This window comes from Accipiter gentilis, chromosome 1 (genome assembly GCF_929443795.1).
Source record: "Accipiter gentilis chromosome 1, bAccGen1.1, whole genome shotgun sequence".
NCBI lineage: Eukaryota > Metazoa > Chordata > Aves > Accipitriformes > Accipitridae > Astur > Astur gentilis.
This window is the reverse complement of record NC_064880.1, coordinates 43,770,246-43,798,028: the sequence shown is the minus strand read 5'-3', so window position 1 is coordinate 43,798,028 and position 27,783 is coordinate 43,770,246. Positions and strand designations below refer to the sequence as shown.

The 27,783-nt window shown below is 41.3% G+C and overlaps 1 protein-coding gene across 8 annotated transcripts in view; it reads right to left on the bottom strand.

Moving 5' to 3' along the window:
* KALRN (kalirin RhoGEF kinase) overlaps window positions 1–27,783 on the bottom strand; it is a 529,910-nt gene that overhangs the window by 126,499 nt on the left and 375,628 nt on the right. For all 8 annotated transcript variants that reach the window (XR_007507253.1, XM_049810170.1, XM_049810120.1 and 5 more), the window contains exons 28-33: window positions 22,892–22,984; window positions 21,429–21,540; window positions 19,435–19,625; window positions 18,913–19,014; window positions 18,065–18,207; window positions 16,602–16,704 (exon numbers count right to left, since the gene is read on the bottom strand). Coding sequence is in view for 7 of the 8 variants with exons in the window: in XM_049810170.1 (XP_049666127.1) it covers window positions 16,602–16,704; window positions 18,065–18,207; window positions 18,913–19,014; window positions 19,435–19,625; window positions 21,429–21,540; window positions 22,892–22,984 (744 nt within the window). In the remaining variant the exon portion in view is untranslated. The remainder of the gene's footprint in view (window positions 1–16,601; window positions 16,705–18,064; window positions 18,208–18,912; window positions 19,015–19,434; window positions 19,626–21,428; window positions 21,541–22,891; window positions 22,985–27,783) is intronic.

Below are 27,783 nucleotides of genomic sequence, written 5' to 3'. Positions count from 1 at the left end.
AGTTGAAATTCCAGCCTGGAATGACTATGATCCTAGGAAAAAAATATTTGGATCCAGAAATAATTTCATGGCTCACCTTTAGCTTTTAATGGATCCTAAATACACTAACACTCCTTGAGCAATTAATTTGTTTCCAGATGGGGCAGCTATCAAATCCTTCCTAAAATGGGCCAAATTTCTCTCTCAAAACAGAAATGCAAACCCTGTCTGTGAAGGTTTGGCCTAACTAGAGTTTGAATAATGAAAACAGGTAAATTTGGCCAGCTAATTCAGACCAAACTGAAGGCAAGGAAGACAAGATGCACACAAATGACATTCTGTATTGTACCACCATACAGATGTCAGGAAAATCTCTGAACATGTACTGCCTGTTGGTGTCCCATAAGAAAGGGTGCCCAGTGGATTCAGCATGAAGTGGGACTGAAACAGAACTCTCCATGCTGGGGCAGCAGCGTGAGCTCTGGCAAATCACATCACTGCTCTTTGACTTGGTTTTCTCAGCCATAAAATGGCTCCGACTGCTTTGCAGTGACTGAGATCTACAAATACAGAATATAAGATAGACATACCATGCAGTTGAAGCCAGTTGCTCTTTTGCAGCTTGCCTGACTATTTGTTAGAACAGGATTTACCGTCAAAATAGAACAAACAGTAAGTGAGACCTCTCCTGTTAGTGATGATAACGTGAAAAAGGTAAAAAGTCTTCCTAATTCTGCAATCATTCAGGACTCATTTAAAACTCACTAAACTGTTAATAGCTGCCATGATTTTATTTCATTTTTCTCAATCATATAGATGCTGCCTTGGGACACTCAGAATCACTCCTTTATTGTTCCCCATGTAGAGTTTATCTTAAGGATTTAAAATCACTTCTCTTTGCTAGATTTATTTTCTCCTCTACAACACAAAGAAATTTAGCAAGAGACAATCTATTGTGATTAAAAAGAAAATCTAGAAAAGTGTTCTAGTTCTTGTGATGGTATTTTATATTGTTTCTCATGAGGGGAATTATCTCCATTAATGGTGATTGCAAATCCCTGTGTAATGGGGACATTAGATTCTCTTATGCTTGTTACTGAAATGAAAGAAGACAACTAAAATAATACAGAGCTGCTTTATAAAGCACTTATCCTATTAAGCCACTTAGCCTTAGTCTTTACATAGGGATGAGATGCCCAGAAGAATTCTCTGGGGAATTCATCAGATATAACATTAAGAAATGCAAAGGAAAGCCTTCATTCATTAGGATCAATTTTAGCAGTTACTATATGACTCCTATCAACAAAAATGCCAGGTTCACGCATGCTAGTGGCCACCTTTCAGATCTGCACCCTGGGAGGTACATCCTGGTTCTCCTGAAATGCAGCAGTGCTGCTCTTTCTCTCTCACAGCAACAAGGGACTGGGAAACAGCAGATGGAAAATAAGTTGTATATTTGTTTAGAAGACATCCGCTTTAGCCCAGCTCTTACTGAACTATTTTTATTCATTTTTCACCCCCCTCACAGGGAAAGTGTTTTGTTCAAAGGCTGGAGGCAAATCCTGCTACTACTGAAACAAAACCCGGAGCAGCCGAGGGATTCCTGAAGGGCTGGATGTGGTGTGGAGCTACAAGAGGCTCAGAGCCAGATATTCACCTGGCGCACAGTGAGGTAGTTTCCTCGACCTGCTGGAGCAAAACTTACATTTCATTCTGTGTTCTTTTCATTTCTTCAAACGACTTATCTTTTCTGCCTTGCATCTCTGACCCTAGCAGCTCTCATTGTCCCCTTCCTCCCTCTCTGCGGTACCACATCCCTAATTGCATTTCAGCTTCAACAATGTTATCTTTTTTTTGTGGAAACGAGCGGCCAAGTGCCCATAAATAACACAAAGGCATCACACAATGAGAAGGTCATAAAGGAGCAACTGGATGAGCTTGAGAAAGGGTTGATTTTTAAAGTCCTTTCTCAGTCCTCAAATTTCTCTCCTAGAAAGCTTGAAGGGCAGAGGTTTCATAAAGGCAAAAGGTACCAAAGGTTCAGTTGCCGGGGTGGGGGCAGCAGAACTTCAGGGCTGGAAGAGTGTTTCTGCAAAATAACTGCATGTAGCACTGAGACCAGAACCTCTGAAAGAATATGAAACCTCAGAGAATTCAAAAGACAACCCACAAAAACAACCACTGAAGGCCTGGTTCACACCTCCGCTACATTTCAGCCCCAGAGGGAGGGGGGATGCAGCCATAGTCTGCTCAGCCACTGCAACAAAAGCCAGAAGGTGATTCACGAACCACAGCCCTCAGCCCCTAACCTGTACCCTGCATCAGCAGCTGTTTAAGCCAGTACAAAGCTGGGGGAAGGTGTCCCTTGCTGGGTCTGCTGCTGGGAAGGTGGGGGGGGGGGGTAGCAGGGACAGGGTGCCGTCAGCCTTTCCAGTGCCCCAGCACACACTGGCAGCCTGCACGGTGGAGGATCCTCCGTGATGTGCAGTGCCTAACTGTGAAGGCAAAGACCAGCCAGCCGAATGCCACTTTTCCCGTTTTATATGTAGCAACAGATGCAGGACATGGCCCTTTACCTTTCTAAGGAGAATCAGTTAAATTCATATGAAAATCAGGTCTCACTGCATTATCTGTAGCAAGCCAGGAAGCTGAAGTTTCTCTGTGTGTGTTTCAGTTTACTTTCTTCTCTCTCTATAAATGTCACACTTCTAACTGATGGTTTAATAACTCCAACTCCAATTTTAAAGGAACTTCACATGGTTTGGTTAAGGAAAGTGTTCCTTCCCTTGGGTAGACCCCCTGCTGTCCCTTTCTATTGACTCCTCAAGATCACGCAGTAAATATCAACACTGGAAAACTTTTAGAAGTAATAACGCCAACTGAGGCCCAAGACCTGTGGGGTACAGCTGGTTCCCACCCTTAATTCTTCCTGCAGTCTCTGCAAGCTGAGAAGGCTCAGCACTTCTAGAGACAGTGCCCTAAAGACATGACAACAAACCCAACCGCCTCTTGTGAAAATAAATAACCACCAGCCAACACACAGCTTTTCTCTACAAGAGTGGAAAATACGCATGTGTGGTCCAGCCATGTTCTTTCAATAATTGTTTATTTGCAAGTATGGTCAGGAAGTGATGCTGTAGTGTCAGGAAAAATGAACCCAGGGAGAAAAAGGGTTGTGGAGTTGCGCCATATGTTTCACACCCCTCTGTTTCTCGCCCACACACATTTGAGGAGGGTGAATTTGATTTTGATTGTTGGTGGGTTTTAAACTGATGCAAGATCCAAACAGAAAAATAAAGTTTGTCTGGATAGCAGCAGCACTGTGATTCTGGAAACCAAGGCTTGGGGGAAGCTTTGGACATCTCTGTCTCTCAGCTGTAGGTTGCCAGGCATGCAAGGTGGGGAGAATGCTGACTCCAAGGCAGGGAAGTGCCTCCTGGGGCATCCTGCAGCAAAAATACTTGGCTCCAGAATAAATACTGCCTCAGATTACTGAAGAGACAGTAGGACTCGCAGAAGCAACGAGAATAACCCTCCCCATAACTCAAAGCCTTTTCTTCCCTACTTGACCTAGGGGTGAGAAGAGGTAAACCCTTACTGGGATCTAAGGGGAAAGAGAAAACAAAATAATGATACAGTGTGTGGTGTGATCTCTTCCTCCTGTTCCCTTACGTCTAACGTCTCCATTTCACACGCAAGCTCTCACCTCCCTCCGCTGCCTGCCCAGCTCTGTGCTTCCCTGTGGCTTGCCTCCATGTTCCTCTGCCTCCTTCTATTGCCTCCCAGTCCAGTACCTACGTTCTTGTGATGCTTCGTGGTCCTTCATGCTCACAGCTGTACTCAATCAGGCAGCACACAAAGACTGAGGTAGATGTGACCTTGCCCAAAGAGTTAAAATCAATTAACTCACTGTCTGTCAGCTCCTTTTTGCCCATAATCAGGCATCGCACCTTTTATGAGGCCATGCCATAAAGGCCTCTTCAACTTGAGAATACGTGAATGAGTTTTATATAGGTTTTATACACAGGTTTGGATGGAGAAATGGTTACGAGGAGACAGCAAGCTGAAGAGAGGAAAAGTAAGAGCTGAGACAGTAGGTTGTGAAACTTTCCAAGAACTGCTCAGCTCTGGAGACACGCAGTCTCGTTGAATCCCCAGGAACTGATAAATTCAGCACACCAAGAGTCAGCCAAATCTGGACAAGGCCACCAACACACACTAGCATCAACAACCGGTTGTATAACTCAGACTAGATCCAAGAAGGCAATGGATGCTGCATGCAGATATACACTTGATGAAAGGAAGGACCCTTCAACAGAATTTCTGAACACCAGCCTAAGAGCTACTGCACGCCAGTACAACTCTCCGCCGCTGATTTAAAGGTGTTCTTATAATTATTGTTTGTGATCTGTGTTTTCCTGACTTGATCCCCTATGTGAAGAAAAAGGGAATTTGCAACTGTTTCCCTTTGTCCCCCTCCTTCATACACAGTTTTGTTTCCAATATCAAACCTCTTGTTAATATTAACTTTGAACTCGGGTGATCTCCAATGTCGTCTAACACCCTTGATCAATGAACTTAACAGTGTTGCTCAAAGACCTGTTCTTAACAGTAACTTCTGATCTCATTTAAACTTTTTTTCCTTTCTAGACAGTTATTCTGTGTTGTCCCTATATGCCCTTTTTAGCTGGACCCATGCTGTTCCACGGTTTTCTAAGTTTCTTGAACAAACCTGGCACTTTACAGCTAATAAGCTTTAACCACACAGAAATGACGAATTCTAAAAGGAAAAAAATCTATGCCAACAAGAAAACATATTGTTCCTCCAGAGGGATATATATTTAATATTGTACAGCCAAATAAAACAAACATGCTGTAATCACCAGAATGAAACCTCAGAAACAACTCAAAACAACAGCACAGGATAAATAAATATGAACTCAAGTTCTTTGAAGAACAGGAGGAGAATGATCACGTTTAGATGAGGAACAGCTTATTGCTTAATGACAACATGGAAGGTAGAACTTGAGACGAAAAAAAAACCCCAAACCCCAAACTAAAACTCTTCTTTAAAACAAGTTCTAAATCCTGCCTGCTCCTTTCTTTCTAAGCCTCGCACATTAGAGGATCTAGTGCTGGCCCAAGAATGGCTACAGAGACAACCCCAGAATATTGATGGACACTTCCTAGTCTATTTATGCCCTCATTTTGCGGGACCATATAATCTATCCACTTTTAATTAACCCTTTTGTCCCTTCTAGCAACAGAAAAATTTGCGAAAACAGCATGACACTGAGCCAGGAGTATCTATTTTATGTCTTGAGCAGGCTTGTTTACCAAGTGGTGCTCAGACCTTTTCTCAGCAAGTGCCAGTGTACTCTCATTAGATGTGATCAAGTAAGCCTGACGGCAGCCTGAGGAATCACCTCACCAGTGTCATAGCCCAGTACTGTCATTCTATGCTGTGCAAGAAGTGCAAGAACAAAAGTGAAAAGGAATTGTTCATGAGGAGAAAGGGAAGGAATTAGTGAATTATTTACAGGTCACTGAATGTTAATTTTGGTAAGCAATAATGAGGAAATAGCCTTTAATGTCTTACAGTTCAGCCTGCAGTCTCATTAGCATTTATTTAGAGGAAAAATGAACTCGGCCACTTGATCTCTTAATATATGTATTTTTATCTAATGATTACAGATGGAATCTTGCTGGAAAAAAAGACCATTTTTGACTAAAATGAATCAGTTTTAACTGTTTCCCATTCAGTCAAAGATCCATTCAAATCGAGAAGCTCCTCTGCTACTTGAAGTCCAACTCGGTTTCTAATGTAACATAAATGGCAACAAATCTTTGACATCTGATTCTCTGAAAATCACAGCACATTTTTAAAAGTCAAATAACAGCTGGTCTCTCTTTAGAGCTGAAAAACAGAATATCCTTTAATTCTTCTGTGCAAATCAATAATTTCTTTGAATTCTATTTTAAAAATCACTTGAGTTGGTGATGTCTTAGAAAGATAGGGATTTTACTGCACTTCCTTCCTTCTTACTCTGTTTTGCTTGCATCAAATGGATTCACTTAAACATCCTCATAACTTAAACATCCTCTTTCTTCGCAGCAGGCATCAAAACATCTTTTTTTGCTTGGTAATATAGATTTATTGATATGAAGCATGATTTATTTGCTGTCATTTAACACCGTAGTGTAGTCCACAGCTGAGTTTCGACTGTCTTTACAAGGGCAGCATTCTGCACCTTACTCCTCTACACTTTAAAATTACAGCCATTCTGTCTAAGCAGGATCACATGTTCTTCAGAAATGTCTTGTGATTGACAAATACCACATTTGCAGTGAATTTAGTATATCAACTAAGACAACCTTTAGTTGTGTGCCTTTCACCTGCAAGGGGAATGTGTTTATTGGCACATTAGTATAGAATCTGATTTTCACACTGCTTGCAGAAATAGAAAGGAGATATCAAGTGGGCTGCCACAGAAATTACATTTAAATACCCTCATGAATGTGTTGACCATTGATATTCAGAGCTACAATGTTCTCAGGAGAGCTTCAGCCTGAAGGAGTTCCATACACTTATCCTAGAGGACTTTACTTATATTTTCAAGTGTTACTGATGTACTTATTTTCCACTAAAACATTCATTAGATTAAAATGATCTAAGAATAAGGCTGAAAGCATGCTGAATGGTGATCCTTATTTCCCGAGTGAAAAAAAAATAAAACCTATGAAAATCAATAACAAGTGTTCTTTATGAAATGGATAGCAACAGAAATGAAAATTTACAAAAGAATGCACTTTACAAAAGAAGTGGAGCATACTGTTATCTGCCCTGGGTGTAACTGCCAGTTATGCGTGGAGGACAATGCTGAAAATAAATTTTTGAAGAATCTTTCCCTAGGACTACACTTTCAGGGACTTTCAGTTGGATCTCTTCTCAGCACCTAATCACCCAGCTGAGTCTGGATTAATATCTGCAGTTATTTATAGCTGCAAATAAAAAACTGGGAGAGGTGTTAAGAAAATAGCTGCTTCTTCTGCACTGCTCTGGAAATAAACCTGTGAGTGCTGACCAGTTACCATTCACAGACCACCAGAGAAATGGCTTTCCTTTGGGGACAGAATTACGTTCAAGCATTTTGAGAGCAGAGGTCCCACTAAAGTTCAATAGCACTTTCAGGAATCCCAGCTGAGATATTCAAGATGCATGGCAAATTTCATGCGTGCCTTTTATGAAGTTATTTCCTGGGAATATTACCCAATGAACAATATGATTCCTATTTCACTATGGTCACTACAGATGTTCCACATTTCCAGATACTCATTCATTTTTGACCGTGAAATGAAACCTGCTCCACAGTCAGCAAATTCTCCATAGGCAGGAACTCTCCATAGGCAGCTTGTTGGGGTTTTTTTCTTCTTCTTTCAGAGTGTATTAGGCACATTAGAAACAATTACATTGGGATTAAAACTTTTTTTAGACTATTCATATTAATTTAAATGTTCTATGAGGGCAGAAAGACAGAACCCCTTGCAAAGCTTGTGCTACCTTCTTTCCTTTGTTTTGGCTTTGCTATATTTTCACAGTGATGAAGCTAGGGTGGTGTGAAACACTCAAATCTCTGGGAAATTTCTTGCTAAAATTCAACTACTGGATAAAAAAAAGGGGGCCTTTGGTGAAATTCATCCACTGTCATCATCTCTTAGGTAGCTGTGGGGGGAATTGTCCAGCCATGCAGTACAATAAGACACGGGTAAGGCTCCACCACATGGTTAGGACTTTAGAGAAAGTTCCCTGAGCAATTACTATGAAGTTTGCAAGTGCTTCCAACAAGTGTCATATTCGAAAAGCAGCTGCTCATATTTTACTTTGTTTTTCAGAAGAACGCATACACCTTTTCTGAGAAAGCTCTTTGAAACAAGAGAGCCTGTCTTTAGCGCTACCTCCCCCCACAGCTGCAACAAATACTTGCTGGCACCAACAGCAAACGTCCCTACTCTCAGCAGCACTTGCACCCTTGACAGGTCACTTCTCAGAGGTAAACTTCTCCATCACCTACTTGTTACATTTAGAAGTGGGTGCTGGAAAAAACAGATAACATGTAATTCAAGCCAGGATTAAACCTGGCTGAAAACCAACGTTGCTAAGAATTACTTTTTCCCTTGCTTTGAAATCTGGTTCCAATCCAGGGAAGACCCAAGTCCATTTTTTCAAAGTTCTCAGAGGAAAAAAGGGTCTGGGATATTTGTGTTGTAGGCAGTGCCAGTATTAATACCTGCGCTGCGGAGCTGGAAATCCTGTGCTACATGCATTACAAATTAAAAAAAAAAGAGCTGTCGACTGACTGCTTGTAGGTGACAGGTGGGTCAATTCCTGTAAAGCTGCAATTCCTGTAAAGCTACAGAGTGACCAGTGTACAGACAAAAAAAGGCAATGTGAGACCTATCATCAAAGTCTCCAAAACAGAGATTAAGTTATGCCAAGGCAGAGCATAGGCCTAGCACTGACTCTCTGCGCAAGGGACAGTTTTAACTATTTGGATCACATCTGGAGTTCAGAGTTTTCTGTAAGTGCCCATGCAACTTTGCACAATGAGTCAAATAAGGTGTGTGTAGCACTTCAGTCCTGGGATGACCTCATTTGGCAATCTAAAGATGTAATTTAAACCTTGTCTGTTTGAGTGTGTTACATTTCACTCCAAGGGCCTCAAGTTTTTCTTCCAAAAGACTGAAAAATCTTGAATGGAGACAGGCAAGTACAGCCCTGCAATTCAAAAGCTGGAACATTTCATGATGCTGGCAGTGCTGCATTCCTGATAAGAAATACAGGAAGCAAAGAGAAAATCCTTACTTATATTCGGAAAAGGAGGAGGGGAAAAAAAAAAAAAAAGGGCGCCACAGTTAATATTACTGAGCATAAATTATTAGAAAGGCAAGTTCATGTCAAAGAAGGCATTGCTAGCAGAGATAAAACAGTTTTATTTTATCAGCTCCAAGTGTCACTTCAATTACTTCAGTTTCAGGGAACCGTTCACAGTAAAAAAAAAGATACATATATTTGTATATTTTTCCCAGGGAAGAGTTGAATTTACAGGAGTCCTAGCCAAGATTCAGAGCAAGAATTAAGAGGAAGTCTCCCAAAGCCAAAGGAAATTTTAAGAATCTACCATTAGAGAGAGATAGAGATGTCAGCTCCTGGTTGAACAATTTATTTCCTTGAGAAGATAAACGTTTTGCTGCTACATGACAGTATCTTGAAAAGAGTTAACAACCTATAGCTAGTGAGCACTCAAGAAGGCTAATTAAAGTGCCAAAATGTTTTATATCAGGTTTTCCTTTGCTAGCTATCGTGTTCTCCCTTTTCCACAGGTGAGGGCAGTAAGAACTCAGCGTGACAACTGCACTAATGCTAGGCAGCGTCCAAGCAATAGAAATATATCCTCTGGGGTCATAATTCACTCCTTTTTTCTTTATCATATCTTCACAGGAAAAAAATCACTTAATAGTCAGCAGTCATTTTCTATCACATAAATTTAATTTTACTTGTGGTACCATAATTCATCAGTCACTATAAGGGAGTAGCACTCCAGACAGTACAGTGCTGAATTCTGGAACATCACTTGCCTGGACAGGATCAGTGCAGAATAACCACAACAATACTTATATAAATGAGACCAAATCAATCCTTTCCTTTGCCCTTTAGAAACTCACTGTTGTTAAATCTAATCTAATTTACTGAGAGTAAAATACATAGGTTGGAGGAAGAAATCTCTTCAAGTCAATGCCCAGCCTCACCTGGCAGACAACTCTATAAGCATCACCTTTCACAGGGCTCCAGAAAACAGGCAGATTTCCAAAAAAATACACCAGATTCTGTATTTAATTAACTACCTGCTTTTCCGCCCATTCCATATTCCCATGATCTTGGGCTCCCTTAGCTCTGCCATAGTCAGAGTTTACATCATACCTTCCAACTTCCTTCGCATCAGCTACAATCTATAGCAGCCATTATCCATTGGCAGAGCAACTTTCCACTGACGGGTGTTTATTATTCAGTTCAGTCCCACTGCTCAAGTACTGCATAGACTCCAGTCCATAGTGATACATGTTTTGACCATACACAAGCACTGCTGGGGGTCAACAGCTCTTGTCCCTTGAAATTCCTCCAGTGCTGGAGTAGGAATGTGTCTCTTGCACATGGCTCAATACAGAACTCACCGGCAAAGATGGAAAATGCCAAAACCCAGATCATGGTATGCACGCATTGTGTCATAATAATGCCAGAGGGATAGAGGGCTTGGATCACTAGCTGTGTAAATATTTTGTAAGAGCCTAGAGAGGATTTAAAAAACCCTAGTACCAGGGGTTCAAAGGAATAAAAAATGCTTCGGGAAAGTAAAGTATATAACTGAAAGCTACAGAATACTTTAATAGCATTGAAGAGAGACAATAACACTGAAGACAGACAGAAATCTGCTATACAGTTTTTAGTTCTGCTTGGTGTATCAGTCCGCTTGCTGAGAAACTGAGTAGAAATTAAATTGTCAGCTCAGTCAGAGACTTGCTCTTGCTCTTGTTAGCAAACTTAATGTATGCATTTGCCTTATGGTATTGTTTTTAATTTCTCCGTGTCTTTAGTTCCCTCTCTGAAAATGGCAATCTTTCTCATTTTTATCCCAGGTGTGCATTTACTGTATTTGACAAAGTAATGTTTCATATTGACATTAATTTTTTAAAATGTTTTTTCCTTATGTTGATGTTCTTACTTAAAGGCGATTTTCATTGAAAGTTTATTATTATTTCATTATTTTGTAGCAAATACTTTCATTTCTTTAAGTGAGCTTTTACAAGTCATTCCACCTTTGAGAGGAGCCTTAGGCTTGCTGCTGATTCCAGGCCATTCTGAGAGCACAGAAGAGAAGAGAAGAATGTTATTAGTACCAAAAGCAGAGAAATCTCTGATGGCATCAGCTTTATGATCCAGGCAGAGCTGATGTGCAATGCTGGTAGTAGGAAGGATCATGGTCCCGGTGCTAGTGTGCCCCAAAGGACTAGTTCCACTTTCAAGTGGCTAGAGAGCTGAGCACGTGTGTAAATACAAATTTGCAACTAGACCCTACCCTGAAGTGCCTATGACTTCATGTCAACACAAACCACGCAGAAACCCACATTTTATTTGCAGGATCCATGTCCTGTGATGGGGAGAGCAGGGCACACACTGTGCTGCGCTGTTAGGTCAGCTTTATGCTAGTGTGAGGGAGAAGAGTTTTTCCTCAGTGACATTTAGGGAATGATGCCAGCCATCAGCAGCAACCAGGAGCTCCCTACTTGCTGTAGTCAGGCTTCCCACTCCCACTGCTGGAAGGAAGTGGGTGAACTCCAGCTGATGGGATCGACAGTTTCAGAGAAGGGAGTATTTGTGAACTTCCTGCTCACCTTAACATACTTCATTTGTTTGTAAGCTGTCCAGTGAGAGTGGGATCTCTGGCTTTTCAACTTTGGTTTTAGGCACTTTAATTTCAATACTTAATTTCCAGATTAATTTATGCCGGGAAGCAATGATTGACCACTTTGTATTGTATATGTTGATGGTGGCATCTAATAAACGTAGTAATTTTCCTTACGTCCTCCTTGTCAGGAATGTAACAGAACAAGTTCCTTTACTGTTGAATGAGTGGGCACTTCCATTTGGTAATTTTGGGGTTTTTAATCAGCACATATTAACACCAGGCAATAGTTCAAGGAAATACTACCTATTTAGAAAAACATGCAGCATGTTGGTGCACAACTTTATGGAGTTCAAACCCAAAATGATTAGTAGCCTCATGGAAGAAAGTGGGGGATCAAGGCACTTCTCGTATCTGTGTTACTTGGAAAGGAAACTTCCAAGGAACTGGGAATTCTTCGTAATGAAGAGTCTGAAGCAATACTTCCAGCATCAGATCCTAACTTCTGCTTCAGTAATAATATCACAGGGAGAAAGCTATTTTACCTTGATTAGAAGCTTTTCAAGAAAAGCGAATATGCCCCTAGGTGACTTGTTCCAACAAGCCTTAATTCTAAAATCTCCCCTCTTACACCAATTACCTTCAATTAGAAAAATTATTATTCCCGGATTTTATATAATACCACCGATGTAGAAGAGGTCAAGATCTCAGTCTCATGACTGCTGAAAGATGAGCTGAGTCCAGTATCTAATGGAAAAGATAAAAGTATATCATGTATATTTATTTTTAGAGAGTAAAAACTTTTCAGTTCACATTTCAGAGCTTTTTTCCACATCCAAAAACAACAGGAGGAAATGAGAACTGCCCTCCTCAGCATTCTGCAAAAGCCAACAAAAAAAAAGCCGTTAGAAGATGGACCAGTATCACCAGAAACAGCTGTTTCACAAGCCAATAGATCAACGGGCTTAACAAATGAGAATGCCCTGCATGCTAGCATTTTCTTTATGCAATTCCCCACTGCTTTGAATCCAAATATAAAGGCTGAAATCCTGTCTACTGTGAATTGAATAGGGCAAGGATTTCTCCCTAAGGAGAGGTTTTTAGATAGCATGCTGAAGAGGGCTTACTGTATAGAACAAAAGCTGTCTAGTTTGCCTTTTGGAAAAGGATGAAGAAATTTTGCATAGTAGGTTACATAGGACCTGACTTGGATGCTCAATGGGAATTACACTTACTGTAATAGTATTCATTATCTATTGATTCTTTAGCACTGAGTCCGGTTCATGAACCCACTTTCTCCCTTCTATATAATACTTATATAACACCAAATGACAAACAAAAATAATTATTTTTCTGTGTATGAAATATTTTAGATTATAGATTGCACATAGAAAAAGTCATAGATTGCAAATGGAAAAATAAGCGTTTAATATGTTCTCTCTTTCTTTCCTTTTACAAAAGTGCAGACACAGACCTCACTTGAAGTCTGTGTTTCTACTATATGGTATTTAATGAAAATTAAATGTTTGAGCCCAGGGATAATTCCTTTATGTATTCTTGAGAGAGAAAAATCCAAGAAAATTACAGATATTAAGGACTGAGATCCAGATTTAAGAAGCTACTTAAACATGTATTTAATTTAAAAGACAGCAGTAAGCTCTTTGGGTTTTTTTTGTTTTTGTTTTTTTTTTTTAAACAGACTTGGACTATTTTTTTTAATCTGAAGAGTCTCATATAATCACCTGATCACTGCCTGCAGCCAGGAAAGCCTGAATATTTAATAACTTAGTAACACTTCTAGAGTCAGACATGTAATTAAGAATATTTTCAAAGCAGAATCTGCCACCATAAAGATTGCTGTGAATTTCCTTCAATATACAAAACTGGGTCTGAATTTTGGTCTGTATCCCATGTTTGGACAACACAGGAAAATGCTATAATTAATGCACAAATTTAGTGTTTGCAAGAATTCCTATCTCCCTCCCCCCCCCCCCCCCCCCCCAAATTCCCAATCCAAACAAGAAAAAAAAAAAAAAGACAAGTGCAATGTGCCATCAGGTGCAATTTGTGACGGCATCCAACATGCAAGTGACAGAGTAGAACTAAGATTCGGCTCTTCTGGCCCCCAGTCAAGTGCTCTATCCTCTACACCAAATGATCCCCCGATAAATGTTACGGCTAGGTTTAGCTGTCTTGAGAGAAAGCAAAATCCTTGCTGAATTTATAGTAATGTTATCTCATTCCACATAACAACAGAAAATCTTCTGCCTTTTTAGGAGTTTGAAATGTAAAAGTAAAGCTTTGCTCTAGGGCTGCGCCATGATGAGAGAGGAGACAGAAATCACTAGTCATAACCCAGAAGGAGTTAGCTCACAAATAGGTTAAAAGAAATACATGTGACTTGAGGCACAAGGAGTGTTATTAAGCAGAAGAGCTACTTGAAATTGGGAATCTTGGAGAAGTTGTGGTTTTCTTTGTCTAAAACGTTGCTTGGCATTCTTGTCTGAACGTTCAACTAATGCGTTAGGTAATCCTTGGGTGTAATAGCAGGATTTAGGGAAAGGACAAAGTGTGTCAGCTAAATCTTTGAATTCTTTTGCCTTCAGAGAGTAATATCAACTCTTAAATGTTACTCAAGAACTGTTTCTGGCACCGAGTTAATACACAGATGGTTCCAGCACAGGATTAATCTGCTGCCAACCTGGCACACTGCTGGCACTGCAAAGCTCTTGCATGTGTTTGTAAATGAGGCTGCTGTGAACAGCCAGAGTTTTTAAAGGTAGGAGCTCTTTCTCAAGGCTCCTCTGGATGGACATCTCACTGGGGCACACAGAGAGGTCACCCACGAAGCCTAGAGCTGTGAAAAAAACCTCAGAGCCTGGATCTGAACTCCTGGGAATAACTTTGCTGACTATGCTGGAGTTAAATAGGCAGGGAAACCACCATTTGCTGAACATATTACCTGTCGGTGCTGTTATCAGTACTACATGAGTTAATTAGAGCTTGTATGTTATAGTGTTTACCAAGCACTGTCAACTGTGCCAAGAAACCGTAACGAGAGAGCATGATATGGCACAGTCTTCCAGTGCCGATAACTCAGTACCAGTCTATGTGAGAAGATAAATCTTCCTAGTCCAATAAGATTCACTCAGACCATCCTAGAAGATAAGCTCAACTACACACTGGAGGAAAAAATTAATCCCACTTTAAAGCTGGAGAGTAAAATAACTTGGAACGATGGAGAATTGTTCCCATGTGGTAAAACGTCACCACTAGGAGTCTTGGGTCTCGGGTCCTTGCACAGCTTTGGGATCTGCTAACAGAGTCCCCTCACAGCAGATGCTAATGCATGCCAAGGGCTTCTTGCAAGCAGCATAAGAACCTATGTTTGAACCGAGACTGAACGCAGGTGTGCCTCCATGCCACTTCAATGGGAAGTAACACAACTCGGCTCCATCTGTGATTAATTTGGGTAATATTGTGTAGAAAAACTGAGAGAGAACTATAAAGTGATGCAGGGAGTTCATTTTCCTTGGAGCAAAGACACAGTAATGCAGCACTCTGGGGGCTAAATTCTTCACAGTATTCTGGCATTAGCATCAGTGACAATAAGAAAACTGTTCAGCAGGAACTACCTCTCTAAGGATGATACAGCAGTTGCTCAGATTCAACAAAGCACATACAAGTATATTTAGGCTTTAGCTGTACACTGGAATTGGTTTCTATTCATTAAATGTATATAAGGACACACGAACACACAGATAGCCTTAAGCCAGCAAGTGAACCTACTCACCTTAAAAAAGTAAAAAACATGACACAACCCTAGAACTGATTTAGCCTTTTCCCAGTGGTAACAAATTTTTCCCTTTACAATCTGGTGCTCAATTTATCTCATAGACATTCACCCTTCAGTTCAAACAAGGTTTTAGATAGAAATTCCTGTAACCCTTTCCGGTCTTGCATCCTTAAACCAACAGTTGCCATGATGGGCTGTCTTTCAGGGTACAGCCTGATAGTTTCCTGTGCTGTTGGCACTATGGACCTTGTATGCAGCTACAGCATGAAATATGGAGCATCTTACCTAGACCTTACCTGTCTACCATAATCCAGGCAACTGAGTCAATGGGCTTGGGGCAAATGAGCAAAGCTTATGCGAATTCTTAAAATTAAGCATGAGCTCAAGTACTCTACCAAGTCAGGGCCTTTCTCAGGAATGATAAATGTGAAAAACATGGAAAAGCAGGGCAAGTCCATGTGGATTGAAGACATAAGAAAACACTTCTTTGACATCGGGTAAAGTATTTGCATACATTACAGTGGCCTTTGGATTGAGAGGATTAATAGTTTTCTAATGCACATTTTTGGTCAAAACAACACATGAAGACAATATGGACATTCTTTCAGTAGTTATGACAAACCCCATCAGCGTAGCCAAGGTCAGTTATTACTACCAGCCCATTTACTCCTGCAACTGCTAATTCAGCTAAAAGACCACAGTTGGAGGTACCAGGGTGACAAATTCAAATCAGACATCCTACTGGAGCTGGGAATCTGGATTCAGATTGTCTGATAAGTAAAGTGACGAGTACGTACGTGCTGACAGTGTGCAGCATTCCAACAGAATCTAGCGCGTCTCAGGGCCATCCATATGCTCCACCATATGTCCATGATCAGAGAGGCGTCCAGAATCACAGCCTCTGGAAAGCGTAGGTCTCCCAGGCTCTCAAGATACCAGCCAGGATCCCGGTTTTGCTCTATTAATTGGTGTGTAAGCACCTGTATTCCCTCCAACAAACTACAGATTTTAGCCCAGAGGGCAAATATGGAACATAACCAACTGTTTGCTGATTCAGAAGCTGGCTCCCACAGGGAAAGTTCTATTAGGGAATAAAAGGTTGCTGTGGGCTGTGTTTTTTCAGAGCCAATTCAGCCTCTGTGTCTTAATCACAAAGAAGCTGCAGCAACAGAGATGTTACCATGTAAAACAGCAGTACTGACGAGCAGCTAGAAACAGACTGGATTTTAATAGCCTAGCATAAGGGAATACAAGATTCAACTCACTCAGTAGAAGACAGGTTGCGTTATTTTGCCTTCTATTCTGCTCTTCACTTACATTTTTCTGGGGGTGACTAGCTGCAGTGTATTTTCACATTTCAGTCCTACCTTATCGCTGTCCACTGTGTTCTGTGATGTCCTGGATGCAATGGAAATGGTGTCAGGTTGACTGCTGCCATCTCCTTGGCTGTCTGCATCATCTACTCCATCTCTGCAAAAGACATAATAGGGAAACAACGGTGCTTACTTAACATACCACCTTGGAATGTGCACAACTTTATAGGTGGATTTGGAAAGTGCGGAGTCAGCGTGCCAGAGCTGCCTTTGTGCTAAAATTACCTAAACGATGCAGCCCATGTTGCTATGTAGCTTGCAATTTAAAATGATGTCACCCTCAGCCATAGGGTTGGGATTAGCACATAATCACAATGTTTGTTGCTGGAAACAGGATGGCCATTGCCTGCATATTTACAGCATAGAAGACTCTGGTGTTCAAAAATAGCTCTGTAATGAGGGTGTGAGGCAGAATTTTTCCTTCAGTTAGATTTCTGCCTTAACCAAAACCATTCAGCCCAGGCTACACATGACACTGAATGAAGGGGTATTTCTCTTGTCTCACAGGAACCACATCTTCAGGAATAATAATAAGCCATAAAAATGATATCCAAACAAACATAAATAAAGACAGTGTAGACCTCTACGAGTCTACCTCTATAAGTCTGCTAACAGAGGGTATTTTCTTCCCTTCTGCTCTATAGATATAGTTCTTCTAAATTTTTAGTCGTCTTTCAAAATAAATATTTAAATAATACAAAATACATATTTAAGGACAAAGGAAAAAAAGAATTAAGATCCCCATTCTGTACTAGAATACTTTTGTATTGGTGCATGTCCCCAGAACGAAATGTCTGGATGTCTGCCTTGCTACAGGTCTCCTGGGTGACCTTGGCTACTCATGCTTTGGATGCCTCTATAACACAGCCTGAAATAAGAGCGTAATAAAACCTGATGAGGAAATGGAGATGCTCGAATTACAGGTGGCTTTTGGGAATGCCAGCATAACAGCAAAAGAACAATTCATTTTCTATAATTTCTATTTAATCCAGGATTCAAAGAAGTTGACAAAAAAATTTAATATTACTTCACAGGCTGAAATGAGTTTGTATTTGATGATGAAACACAGCTTCTTCACTATAGTAATATATTGTCATGACCAGCTGTGATTTTCATTGTCAAACATTTCAAAATGCCAAACAGGGAAAAAAGAAATAAATCTGTTAATACTCAAATGTGAATTCTACTTTGGGAAAGAAACGTAACCTTGGACTCTTACTGTTCATTTCTCCCTAATACTTTGGAGTACTAAAATAAAAGACCTTTGTATGTATATCACAGAAAAGCTTTCTAGCTACTTTTGCCAAGACAACATATAAAAAGCACAGATGATGAAACCTGCTTTTGACTATAGTAAGAAAAAACAAGTGAATCCAGTAAAAAGCCCACAGACACTACACTGCTGTTGGTCGAGAAAATGCTAGTGATTTCATGTTGTATGGAATGACTGAGGTTACCTTCTACTGTTGTTTCGCTGCTTTGCTGGTGTCTTGGGGAGCTGAATTGGCTCTTTCAGAGCTCCTTTCAGATGGATAATCCTTTCTTGAATGACTTCCCGGATATTTTTGATCCATTCCTGTTTTGTTTCAATACTGGATGCCTAAAGTTCCACAAGGCAGAAAGACAGACACTTTCTCATATTTCCAGCATGTCACCTCCTATGTAGAAGAATCGTGGCTGGCTGATAAAAATGCATGATTAACTGTTTCTCCTCTCTGCTGTATTGTTTTAGCTGCTGGAGTACCTGGTAGCCCCAGGAGAACTAAGGGTATTTTTACCAGACCTACTCGGCAAGCAACAGCAAAGCAGCTAAGCTCTGGATAAATATATTTAATGCTAGCAGTACAGCATGCTCTGTAGAGGAGAAATAGGTTATCAGTGCACAGCTGGGATTTCCTCAGACAAAATAACTATAACATGAATTCTTCATTAGGAACTCACTTGACAGAAATGGCTGTCAGCTCTGGAGGTTTGAGGAATTGGTTGATCGTTGATTAGCCCAGTGGCAAAGGACTAAGAGAATCATGCCTCCCAACCAAACACCCTGAGACGTGCCCTGTGTCAGTATGCAGCTGTTCAACCCAGATTGCATGACGAGATGCAATTTCAGCAAGGCTGCACAACTGCACTGTCTTGATTCATACTGAGGCCTTAGAGCTGAATTGCTTCTGATGCAGGCATGATCCCGCCGATAGACATGGAAGCCATGCGAATATGAGGAGAGAAGAAACTTACCTTTCATTTAATGCTCCCAAGGCCTGAACTAGCAGCTCTAAAGCAAAGAAAACAAGTAGAAAAGACTTACTTTCAGCACTGTTTTATTGTCTGATGATGGTGTTCGTCCAGACCACAAAGCAAATTTACAGGGATCTCCTTCAACATGTTCAGTCACTCCCAGTTCTGAGGTCTAGTGTGGAAGAGAGATGATGAGAGATTTCATATATATGAAGCCTCATGAGTCCAGAAAACTTTATGTTTGTAGGGAGAAATGGGGAGGCAGGGATGGATAAGGGAATAAGATCTTGTCTCTGCTTTGCTACACAGAGATAAAAGAAAGAGAAAACCAGCAGGGGATTGCAGGGAAGTGAATGGCTTGAGTGATACTCCTTGCATTTCTCACCCACCCTTCACATCTCACTATCTTAAACATCTCCAGACTCCCTATGAGCTTGGCTTCCAGGTGAGCCCCGCAGGGCCCAGAGCCAGCCCTTCCAGGTGGCATGAGTATCCCCAACCCAGCATGGAGAAATGTGAGCCAGCCCCCAAACTCCACCTCTACCTACAAGAAACACAACATCCAGAATATTTTCTTTGCAGCCACACCTACCAGTAACTTGTTCTTGTAAACATATTTTGTGTGTCCTGAAGAATCTTTGATCTCTTTGCTAAACACCAAAGAGATTTCAAAGAGAAACAAATGCCTCTCACGGCCTTTCCGAATGAGAGACTTGGGATCCCACACTTGGAAGGAATCCTGAAGAATCAGCTCTCCCTGGACGTCCAGGTTCTCATCAAACCCTAAAACCACAAAATACATTGGCTTGTATTTGTTCTTGGGACCAGTAACACCCAGAAACACCAGAGCAGTAAGGACCTGAAATAAAAGGGCCTTTCTCTTTTTTTAATGTATATTCTGAAAGGACATTAATGGGTATCCATTGCCCCAGTGAAAACATTTTTCTTTTTTTTTTTTCCTACCGCAATGATTTAACTATTTCACCAGAAGCAAATATGTCACGTGTGCTAAATGAGACTGCTTCTAAGTGTAGTAGTAATTACTTAAAGATAAACATTTTAAAGGTTTCAGGGGCAGTTACTGTACACAAAACTGCAATGCAAGGAATCTTATGCATGTCAACACAAATTCAGAGAAACACAACGTGCAGTGGGTAGAAGTGCCCCATCATACCATGATGCCTTCAAGCATGCTAACCCAACCTTCAAGGGCCTGTGGCCACAGCAGTGGCATGGGGATGCTACATCTATAAGAGCAAATTGGTATGGTGTCTGAAAAAACTTTCCAGGAGGATTTTCTCATCTTCCAAGCTGCATGTCAAAAACTTTCACATGGTTGAGGATCACGGGACTCCTTCCCCATAACTGGGAGGCTTGAGGGAAAAGGAAGTCCCTAGTGCAAGGTGCCCTCCAAGCTGCTGTCCCAGCAGTTGCTGTCGCAGCAGCTTGTGGGTCACACTTCTCTCCAGAGCTGGGACTGCTTCTCCACCAGCACAGCCTGCTGTTGTCATCCCAGATAGCCCTGGGAGAGCAGCAAGCAGCCCTGGTCCCTGCTCCACATAGTCAGAAATAGTGTTTTCTTTAGAATACAACTGTCCAAGTGCTTGTCTACCCTAACAAAGTTATCTCCGCTCCTTTATTATTGTGTGGCGTTAGCCATCTCATGGGGACAGATTATCCAGGCGTTATTTTGGGAAACCTTACTTTTCACCAGACACCACAGTTAAAACCATCTTTATAGTGTTTCTACCTATGCTGAGTCAGTTTACCTCCCTGCAATTTTAATCACCTGGCCTTAATGTGCTGCTTAGCTACTGGCACCATTTCCTTTTTCTTGCTTGTTTTAGTACTCAACTTGTTTCCTGGTTCTGACTGAAGCCAAGCTGGAAATGATTCTCCCAGGTCAAGAAAATGACTGAGAGACAATAAAGCATCTCTGTCCAGAACAAAATTTTTAAATTTTAGAGTATTTAGTATTTTTAGAGTATTTTAGAAATACACCACACATCAAAAAGCCAATAAAAGACTTAACTTTGGGACAATCAAAATATTTTTTTCTGTAATTTTGAAATACTTTTTAATAATACTTTTTTATTTATTTATTTTTGGGATAATTGTACAAACATTTTGAAACATAAGCTGTTTTGACTTGGAAAACTAGAACTTTTTCTTGAAATGTTGATACAATATTTAGAAATGTTTTCATCCAATAATTGTTACAGCTGCCAGCAGCTACACTGATACTGTTTCAGAAGGGTTGGTGTTTTTTTATTTTTACTGAGTAAGAATGTTTTAACCAAATATAAATACACATTGTATATGTATACAAATATGTAATATATATACATACACGTATGCGTATGTACATATATATAGACACACATAAATAAATAAGAACCCTAAACTTCCTAGCCAGCTTTATTCTTCCAAGACTGTTGGAGATACATCAGAAAGGAGCTAGGAAGTACCTGAAAATTATGATCAATCAACAGCATTGCTGTAGTCAACCTGTACTAACTTTCTACACAAGTTACAAGAAGGCTTCATTTATGGGTGGGTCCCTCCCCTGCCCCAGCCATCTGCTACCTTCCAGCATGCTGACGTGCATTGCGTCGTTGGCCTTCTTCGGGACACTGAGCATCACTTCCAGACCATCTTTGAGTTCCCCTTTGCCCTCCTCGCAGCAGGTTAGCAGTTCCTAGGAAGCAATGCAGAACACCTATAAACAAACTGACCAACATGCTGGCTTTATCTCAGACTGGTTTTCTTGGCAAGTAAAACAAAAAGTTGCAACCGCTTCACTAACAGTGGCAGGAGAAAGCTGATGTGCATCAAAACACACTGTGGCTAAAGCAAGACAACATAAGGTGCTCTCGAGTGACACTCTGCACTCAAAGGGTTTCTGGGGATTTTTGCCTATGCTGCACTCATCAGTCAGTCCAGCTGTGCCAGCTGGGTTGCAGGACCCCTGCCTGATCCAGTGGTGCTGGTGAGAACCACAGTGCGGACAGGGCTGGCACTGGGCTCTGCTCAGGGCAGGGACGTCACTTCAGGAAAGATTCACCTGAGAAGACCACCAAAGGGGTGATGACTTGAAGGGGTGGTTTAGCCTTCTCATTAGCAGGTGGTTTGTACAGTGCAGGCTTGCTGTCCCACAGCACTCACAAGACTATGGTAAACCTACGTGTTGTTTCAGTAAACTGGTACAAAGCACAGATTTGTCAACACATTGAATGTACTCAGTAAGTGCCTTCCTAGTACAGCATATCACTCCTTTGGTATATACACAGGAAGCTTTAAAGAGATGCAAGTATGATGTCTGGTAGCTTTTCAAAGTCAGAATCTGCCTCTTCCCTTATCCCCCAGATAATTTTTCTTCTCTGGTTTACTAGTTTTGAAGTGAACACTGGCTGGTTAAGTTAGATCTAAAATTCACCTACTCACAAGATACTGCAAAAACCTGTAACCAATTTAAAACAAACCAACAAAGGGTGTTTTTTTATTGGAAATGTTAATGTTTCACTTGGAAGTTCTTGCTTTGTATATGAAGCTTTTCCCTGTTTTTCAAACACAAACTTGTTAGCTCCCAAACAGAATCTACTGCCAGTGAAGGAGTCTCAGTTAAGAGTCAGTGAAATTTCCCAAAGCTCATTACTGCTGTCATTGAAATCTTTAATCAAAATATTACATGTCACAAACTTAGCAAGAAGGAAAGTAAACAGTTCTGTCATCCCTTCAATTTCTCTGTCCCAGTTCTTCCTTTTTAGGATTAAATCCACTCAGATACAACCCCATCCCCCCCCAGTTGAAATAGGTGATCAGTTTTTTACTGTTAGTTTTTTTCTTCCTGTGAGTCTTTTCCTTTAAAACACCCAACCTGATTTCACACTTTGTTGCCAGGCCCAGGCCCAGGAAGCAGGAGTAACAGCTCAGCAGCAGCTGCTTACAAGTCATGAAAAGGTGATGAAGCAGCTCCCTTAAGAATAAGTTAACTCATTACACCTGTGAACTGCTCTGCATGAGCTGATTTGGGCAGCTCACTAAGGTACCTTCAGCAGGAGTTGATATTTTGTGATCCTCTGGACAGGCTTGATTAAATAAGAAGAGATAGAGTTGGCCAGACCATGTCTTTGCTGAATTTCCTAGAAGAGATAAAAACAGCAGTCAGGCATAGGAAACTATTAACCCCCCCAGCCAGACAGAACCACCCATAACTAATTTTAGCTCTGGACCTCTGCATTTCTTTGTTAGTTTTTTAACTCTCTTTAAGCTCACATGCAAATAACTGTGGTTTCAGAAATGCTGGCAATAAATTGCAGAGGCCCCCTAAGGCCACTTAAACTGCAGGGGCCCTGTGCAAGTCAAGCTAAGGCTATGTTGAATAAACTATACAGGCTTGATTTAAATAGGACTTATCTGTCATGTCAACTGGTTTCTCCTAGCGATGAAGGCTGAAAGCAGAGTCTTAGCAGTCAATTAAAATGGAGTGACATTAAATTAAATTGCATGCGTAGGGTGTCATTTAGCTGTCTAAACATAAGCATCTAGTACCATTTGAGAGCCCTGAGGTAGCTGCAATATCCACATGAGAGTAACAGGTCTGACACAGTGCTGACAGACCTATGCTATTCTGAGGTGGCAGCTGGGGGCCAGGAGAGATACCCTTATGACACCTTTTACAGCACTGAACGTTCCTGGTTTGTCACCTGAATCTCCACCAAAATGTCTGTGCTGATCAGTGTGACGTGCTCGTGAACTTCTGGAGACACTACAGGTAGGCACTGGTGAGGTCTGCAAAGGGCCCAGCTGCCTCCCTCTAACTGGTTCCAGTGGGAGTTAGGAGCTCCTGAAAATCCTACAGGACCCTAATGCACATGTTTAACCATCTAAAAGATTTAAAACTCATGCCCTACAGGGGCACATTCAGTGCTGAAACAGAACAGGTTGGAATTCCTTCTGTCTCCACCAGGCCCTGGGCATGCCTCCCCTTTCTCCTGGCCATCAGCAAATCCTCGGTTCCTAGGGGAGCAGATGGGGAGGGGGAATGGGACTTATCTCCAGCTACTGGAGGGTAAATTTGAGGCAGTAAAGGGAAGAAGTTACAGAAGATGAAGGGGGAAGAACTGCCAAGAACAGAGATTTTATTTCTGTATACAGTCTGATTTTCTGCTGAGTACTAGGGAGGTTACTGGGTGTTTTAGCTCCAGTGTTTATCTTTAAGGTGGGATGCAAAAATAGCAACTTTTCACACAATGTGCCAACAGATTTTTTTTTTATTTTTTTTTTTTTATTTTTTTGGTACTAGGCAAGTTTGGTTTAGAAAAAAATATCTCTGGTGGCATGAACGAGACCCAGAAGGGAAGGGGCTCTGTGTGTGGGTTAATGGAGTTTGCATGAAGCTGAGTCATGCCTGGCTCCAAACAGGGACAGAGTCTGCAGAGCACATGGCTAGGATTCAATTAGTAACTGCCGGAGCCAGCAAGACCTCGGCCACGTCTGTGAACTTCCTGGAGCTGGCTAAGTACACTTGTTTTTGCAGGATCCAAGTAATGAATTTAACGCTATTCCTTCCTCCCAGCTCTCTGAATAGCAGGGCATGCTCCCAGCAAGATATCTCCCCTTCGGGCATTCCTTGCTCCGCCAGGATGCTCCCTGGTCAGACTGTGTGGAGACACAGTGAGTTGATGGAGTGACAGCTGTCCCTGCTGCACGGGAACCTGCAGCAGGGAAGCAATAGCACTGCTACATGGCAATCAGACAAGTACACTGCTGGAAAGGGACATTCTCCCTGCAGCTCCTCCCTCTGGTCCCTGAAGTGTTAGAGTAAGATGGCAGCCCCTTGGAGTATGTCTTGGGTTGGCTTTTTAACAACTGGAGAGGTCTGGACTTACTGTGGGTGGAGGTGGAAACTGGAGAGGTCTGTGCAGGGTGGAACATGGTAGTGCAGACATTTCTTACACACCTCGAAGTAACATGAAGCACAGAGATACCTGAGCTAGCTTTGAAGTAGCTGGCAGGTTTCAGAAGCAAGCTAGTCACAGGGCTCTGTGCTCTCTACTTTGCCTGCTTCTTGTTTAAAGCAAGCTTGGCTCACATTATAGTGCACCATGGCTCGCCATTAGACACAACTTTAGTTATTCCTTGGGTGGAAAATTCTCCCAAGGGCCTGGAAGAAATGACAGTATCTGACAGGCACCATGTACTGACAGTTGTGTGTTGCAAACCAGATGAGCTATAGAACAGCATCAACGTGTAGTCTTACATGCAATGGCAGAATCCCAGACACACACCAAAAATATCCTTGTATAGGGCAGCACAGGACCCTCAGAGAAGGCTCTTGGATGGACAACACGGAGACAGGAATACTTAAATACAATTTCATACATAAGAATCACTGAATTTACCATGAAGCAGTGATAAAAGTGCCCAGATTTTGTATCAAATGTCTAAAGACATTCACAAAGTAAGATAAGTCTAATTGCGTACAGTTGTTTAGTAGGAGGACAAACTGCATCCTGAACCGGGTGTACAGACCAACAGCTTGCTGAGTAGACAGATTCAGCACTGAAACCCTCATGAAATGTTTAGGTTTTGTAATGCATGACACAAATCTTTGGTGAGCAATTTCAGAAAAAATATTACTAAGGAGAAACTGAGATCCTGCTTGCACCTCTGCCCGTTTCCTAAGGGACACTCCAGCTCAGCAGAGAAACTATCCAAGAACGTGCAGAAACCCAATGCTCTGCAATGCTACCAAAATCAATGAGCTTTACCATGTCCCACTCTGTAAATGCTGGTCATACAAGTTAAAGGTGCCGTGTGGTGTATAGATGACTGAACCAAACTCTGTCCTAAGGACCAAAGCTCACTTAAATAACAGACACTAAAATCACCTCAATAATATGCTGATTTCTACCAGCTGAAGCTGAGGGCTAACACATGTTGGTAATCAAAAATATATCTTCCTAGCCTGAAGTATATGATATTACAAATATTAAAAATTACTAAATATGGGAGGCATCATTTATCTTTGAAACTACTGAATGAAGAATGCAGTTATAAGTAATGTAGTAATACTCTCAGATGATGAAGACGACAGATACAAAACAGTGAAAGAACCAAATGAATGAGTCTACTGCAATTATGAAAGAGTAAGCACACTAGTTCCATTCCCTATGCAATTTCCAGCTAATATAACCATACCAACAACTTCTAGGCAAGTTTCACAAATGAGAGTTTGTGCGTAATTTTCCACTTGTATCAACTGGTCTAAGAAAAGAAACTGCTTTTGTCTACATATATGGCTTCACTTATGTCCTTAGAACATCCCAGCTACAATAGCATCACTATTAATTCTCTTCACAGTTTCAAACAAGATATATCACTTTTCTTTGCTCCTTCTCCTAATTAGCTAACCCTTGCAATGACCCCTGAAGCTGCAAATTCTCCATAGACTTGAAGGGTTCAGACAGATTACTGGGATTGCTTGTTTTCATCTCAAAGGTGGCTTTCTATGACAATTTATGCAATTTGAGGGGTTGTACACTTGTCATCTTCAAGCAGGCTTCTTACTAAGGGGTGTTATTCTGGATAATTCACTCTCATTATCAGGGTGTTTTGGGAAATTCCAGGTTCTGCCTGGAAGAAAAGAACCAGCCATTTGCTCCGTATTCCTCAGGCCAGACTGTCCCCTGTCCTGTCACTTAACCGCTGCCACTCCAAGATCAAGATAAGAAGGAGCTACAGGTACTTCCACTACCTTAGTCACTCAGATTGAGTGACTCCTAGGGTTTTTTTTTGGGGGGGGGGGAGATAGACAGCTTTCTCTTCTTGCACCAGCACCACTCGGTAGCCCAGCACAATTCCCACCAATGGAAGAAAAACATGACCCCTTGCAAAACAACAGATGCTGACACATGAATATTCACTATTAAGCAATATCAGGCAGGTTTCGAGCCCATATACTGCGCTGAAGTGGAAAAGCTTAGCAGAGAAAACGCTTTTAACCTGTGCGAACACCACTGATAGACACCCAACGCGGCTCACCCCCCCGCCCCAGTCACCAAACACTACAAACCATTCAACAGGCTCAAGCGCCACCTCCTGGAAAATCCCTTTCAGTTCAATTCTACTTTTAGACCAGTTGGTAACAAGGCAAAAGGTGTTCATCACTTTTCTGCCTCATGTGAGGTCTTTCAGCGTTGAGTTTAATCGAAACGCCATAACCATTGACACAGGCAAAGCCCAGAGGAGCTGATTCTTGTCAGCTGCCAAACACATCACAGGTTGGATGCTGCTGAGGGGTTACATTTGTAAAAAGATTTTCAATGCTTTGGAAAAAAGGTTTTAGCATTTTTTCAGAAAGGCAACTAATTAAAGCTATAAGCTAGCAGACAAGCATGGCAAAATGGATGAGGTTCCAGAAATCAGAGGGAAAGCTTAGTTCAAAATTACTCAAAAACTTTTAAGATCTTTCTCAGCCTACAAAACTGGGTTTGGAGCCTGCAGATTTTTTAGCACCAGGTGTAGCGCTTGCAAGGGAAGTAGTCTAATTGCGGTCAATGGAGTCCCTTACTAGCATGATGAAGCAAATGTTTAATAGGTTGGGTAAAATTTACAGAACAGGAGGACAGGATCTTATTCTGGACTAGGGCTTTCAGGTCATAAAATATAATGGGATCTACTTTTCATTTTACCACAAAACCCAGAGGTAGAGAGTACATCTAAACCAGATCTTTAGAAAGGATTGGGTCTGAAAAATGCACAAAGGTTCCCATAAGAATGTTTGTCTCCATTAAAAACAACTTGTCACACTGATAAAGATTACACATCACACCACAGCCTATCAGTTTTCACAGCATGTGATACCTGCAGTGGAATGAAAAACCCAAATGCCAAAGCACAAAAAGGAACCTGTTGCTCAGATGTAAAGAGGAAGTGT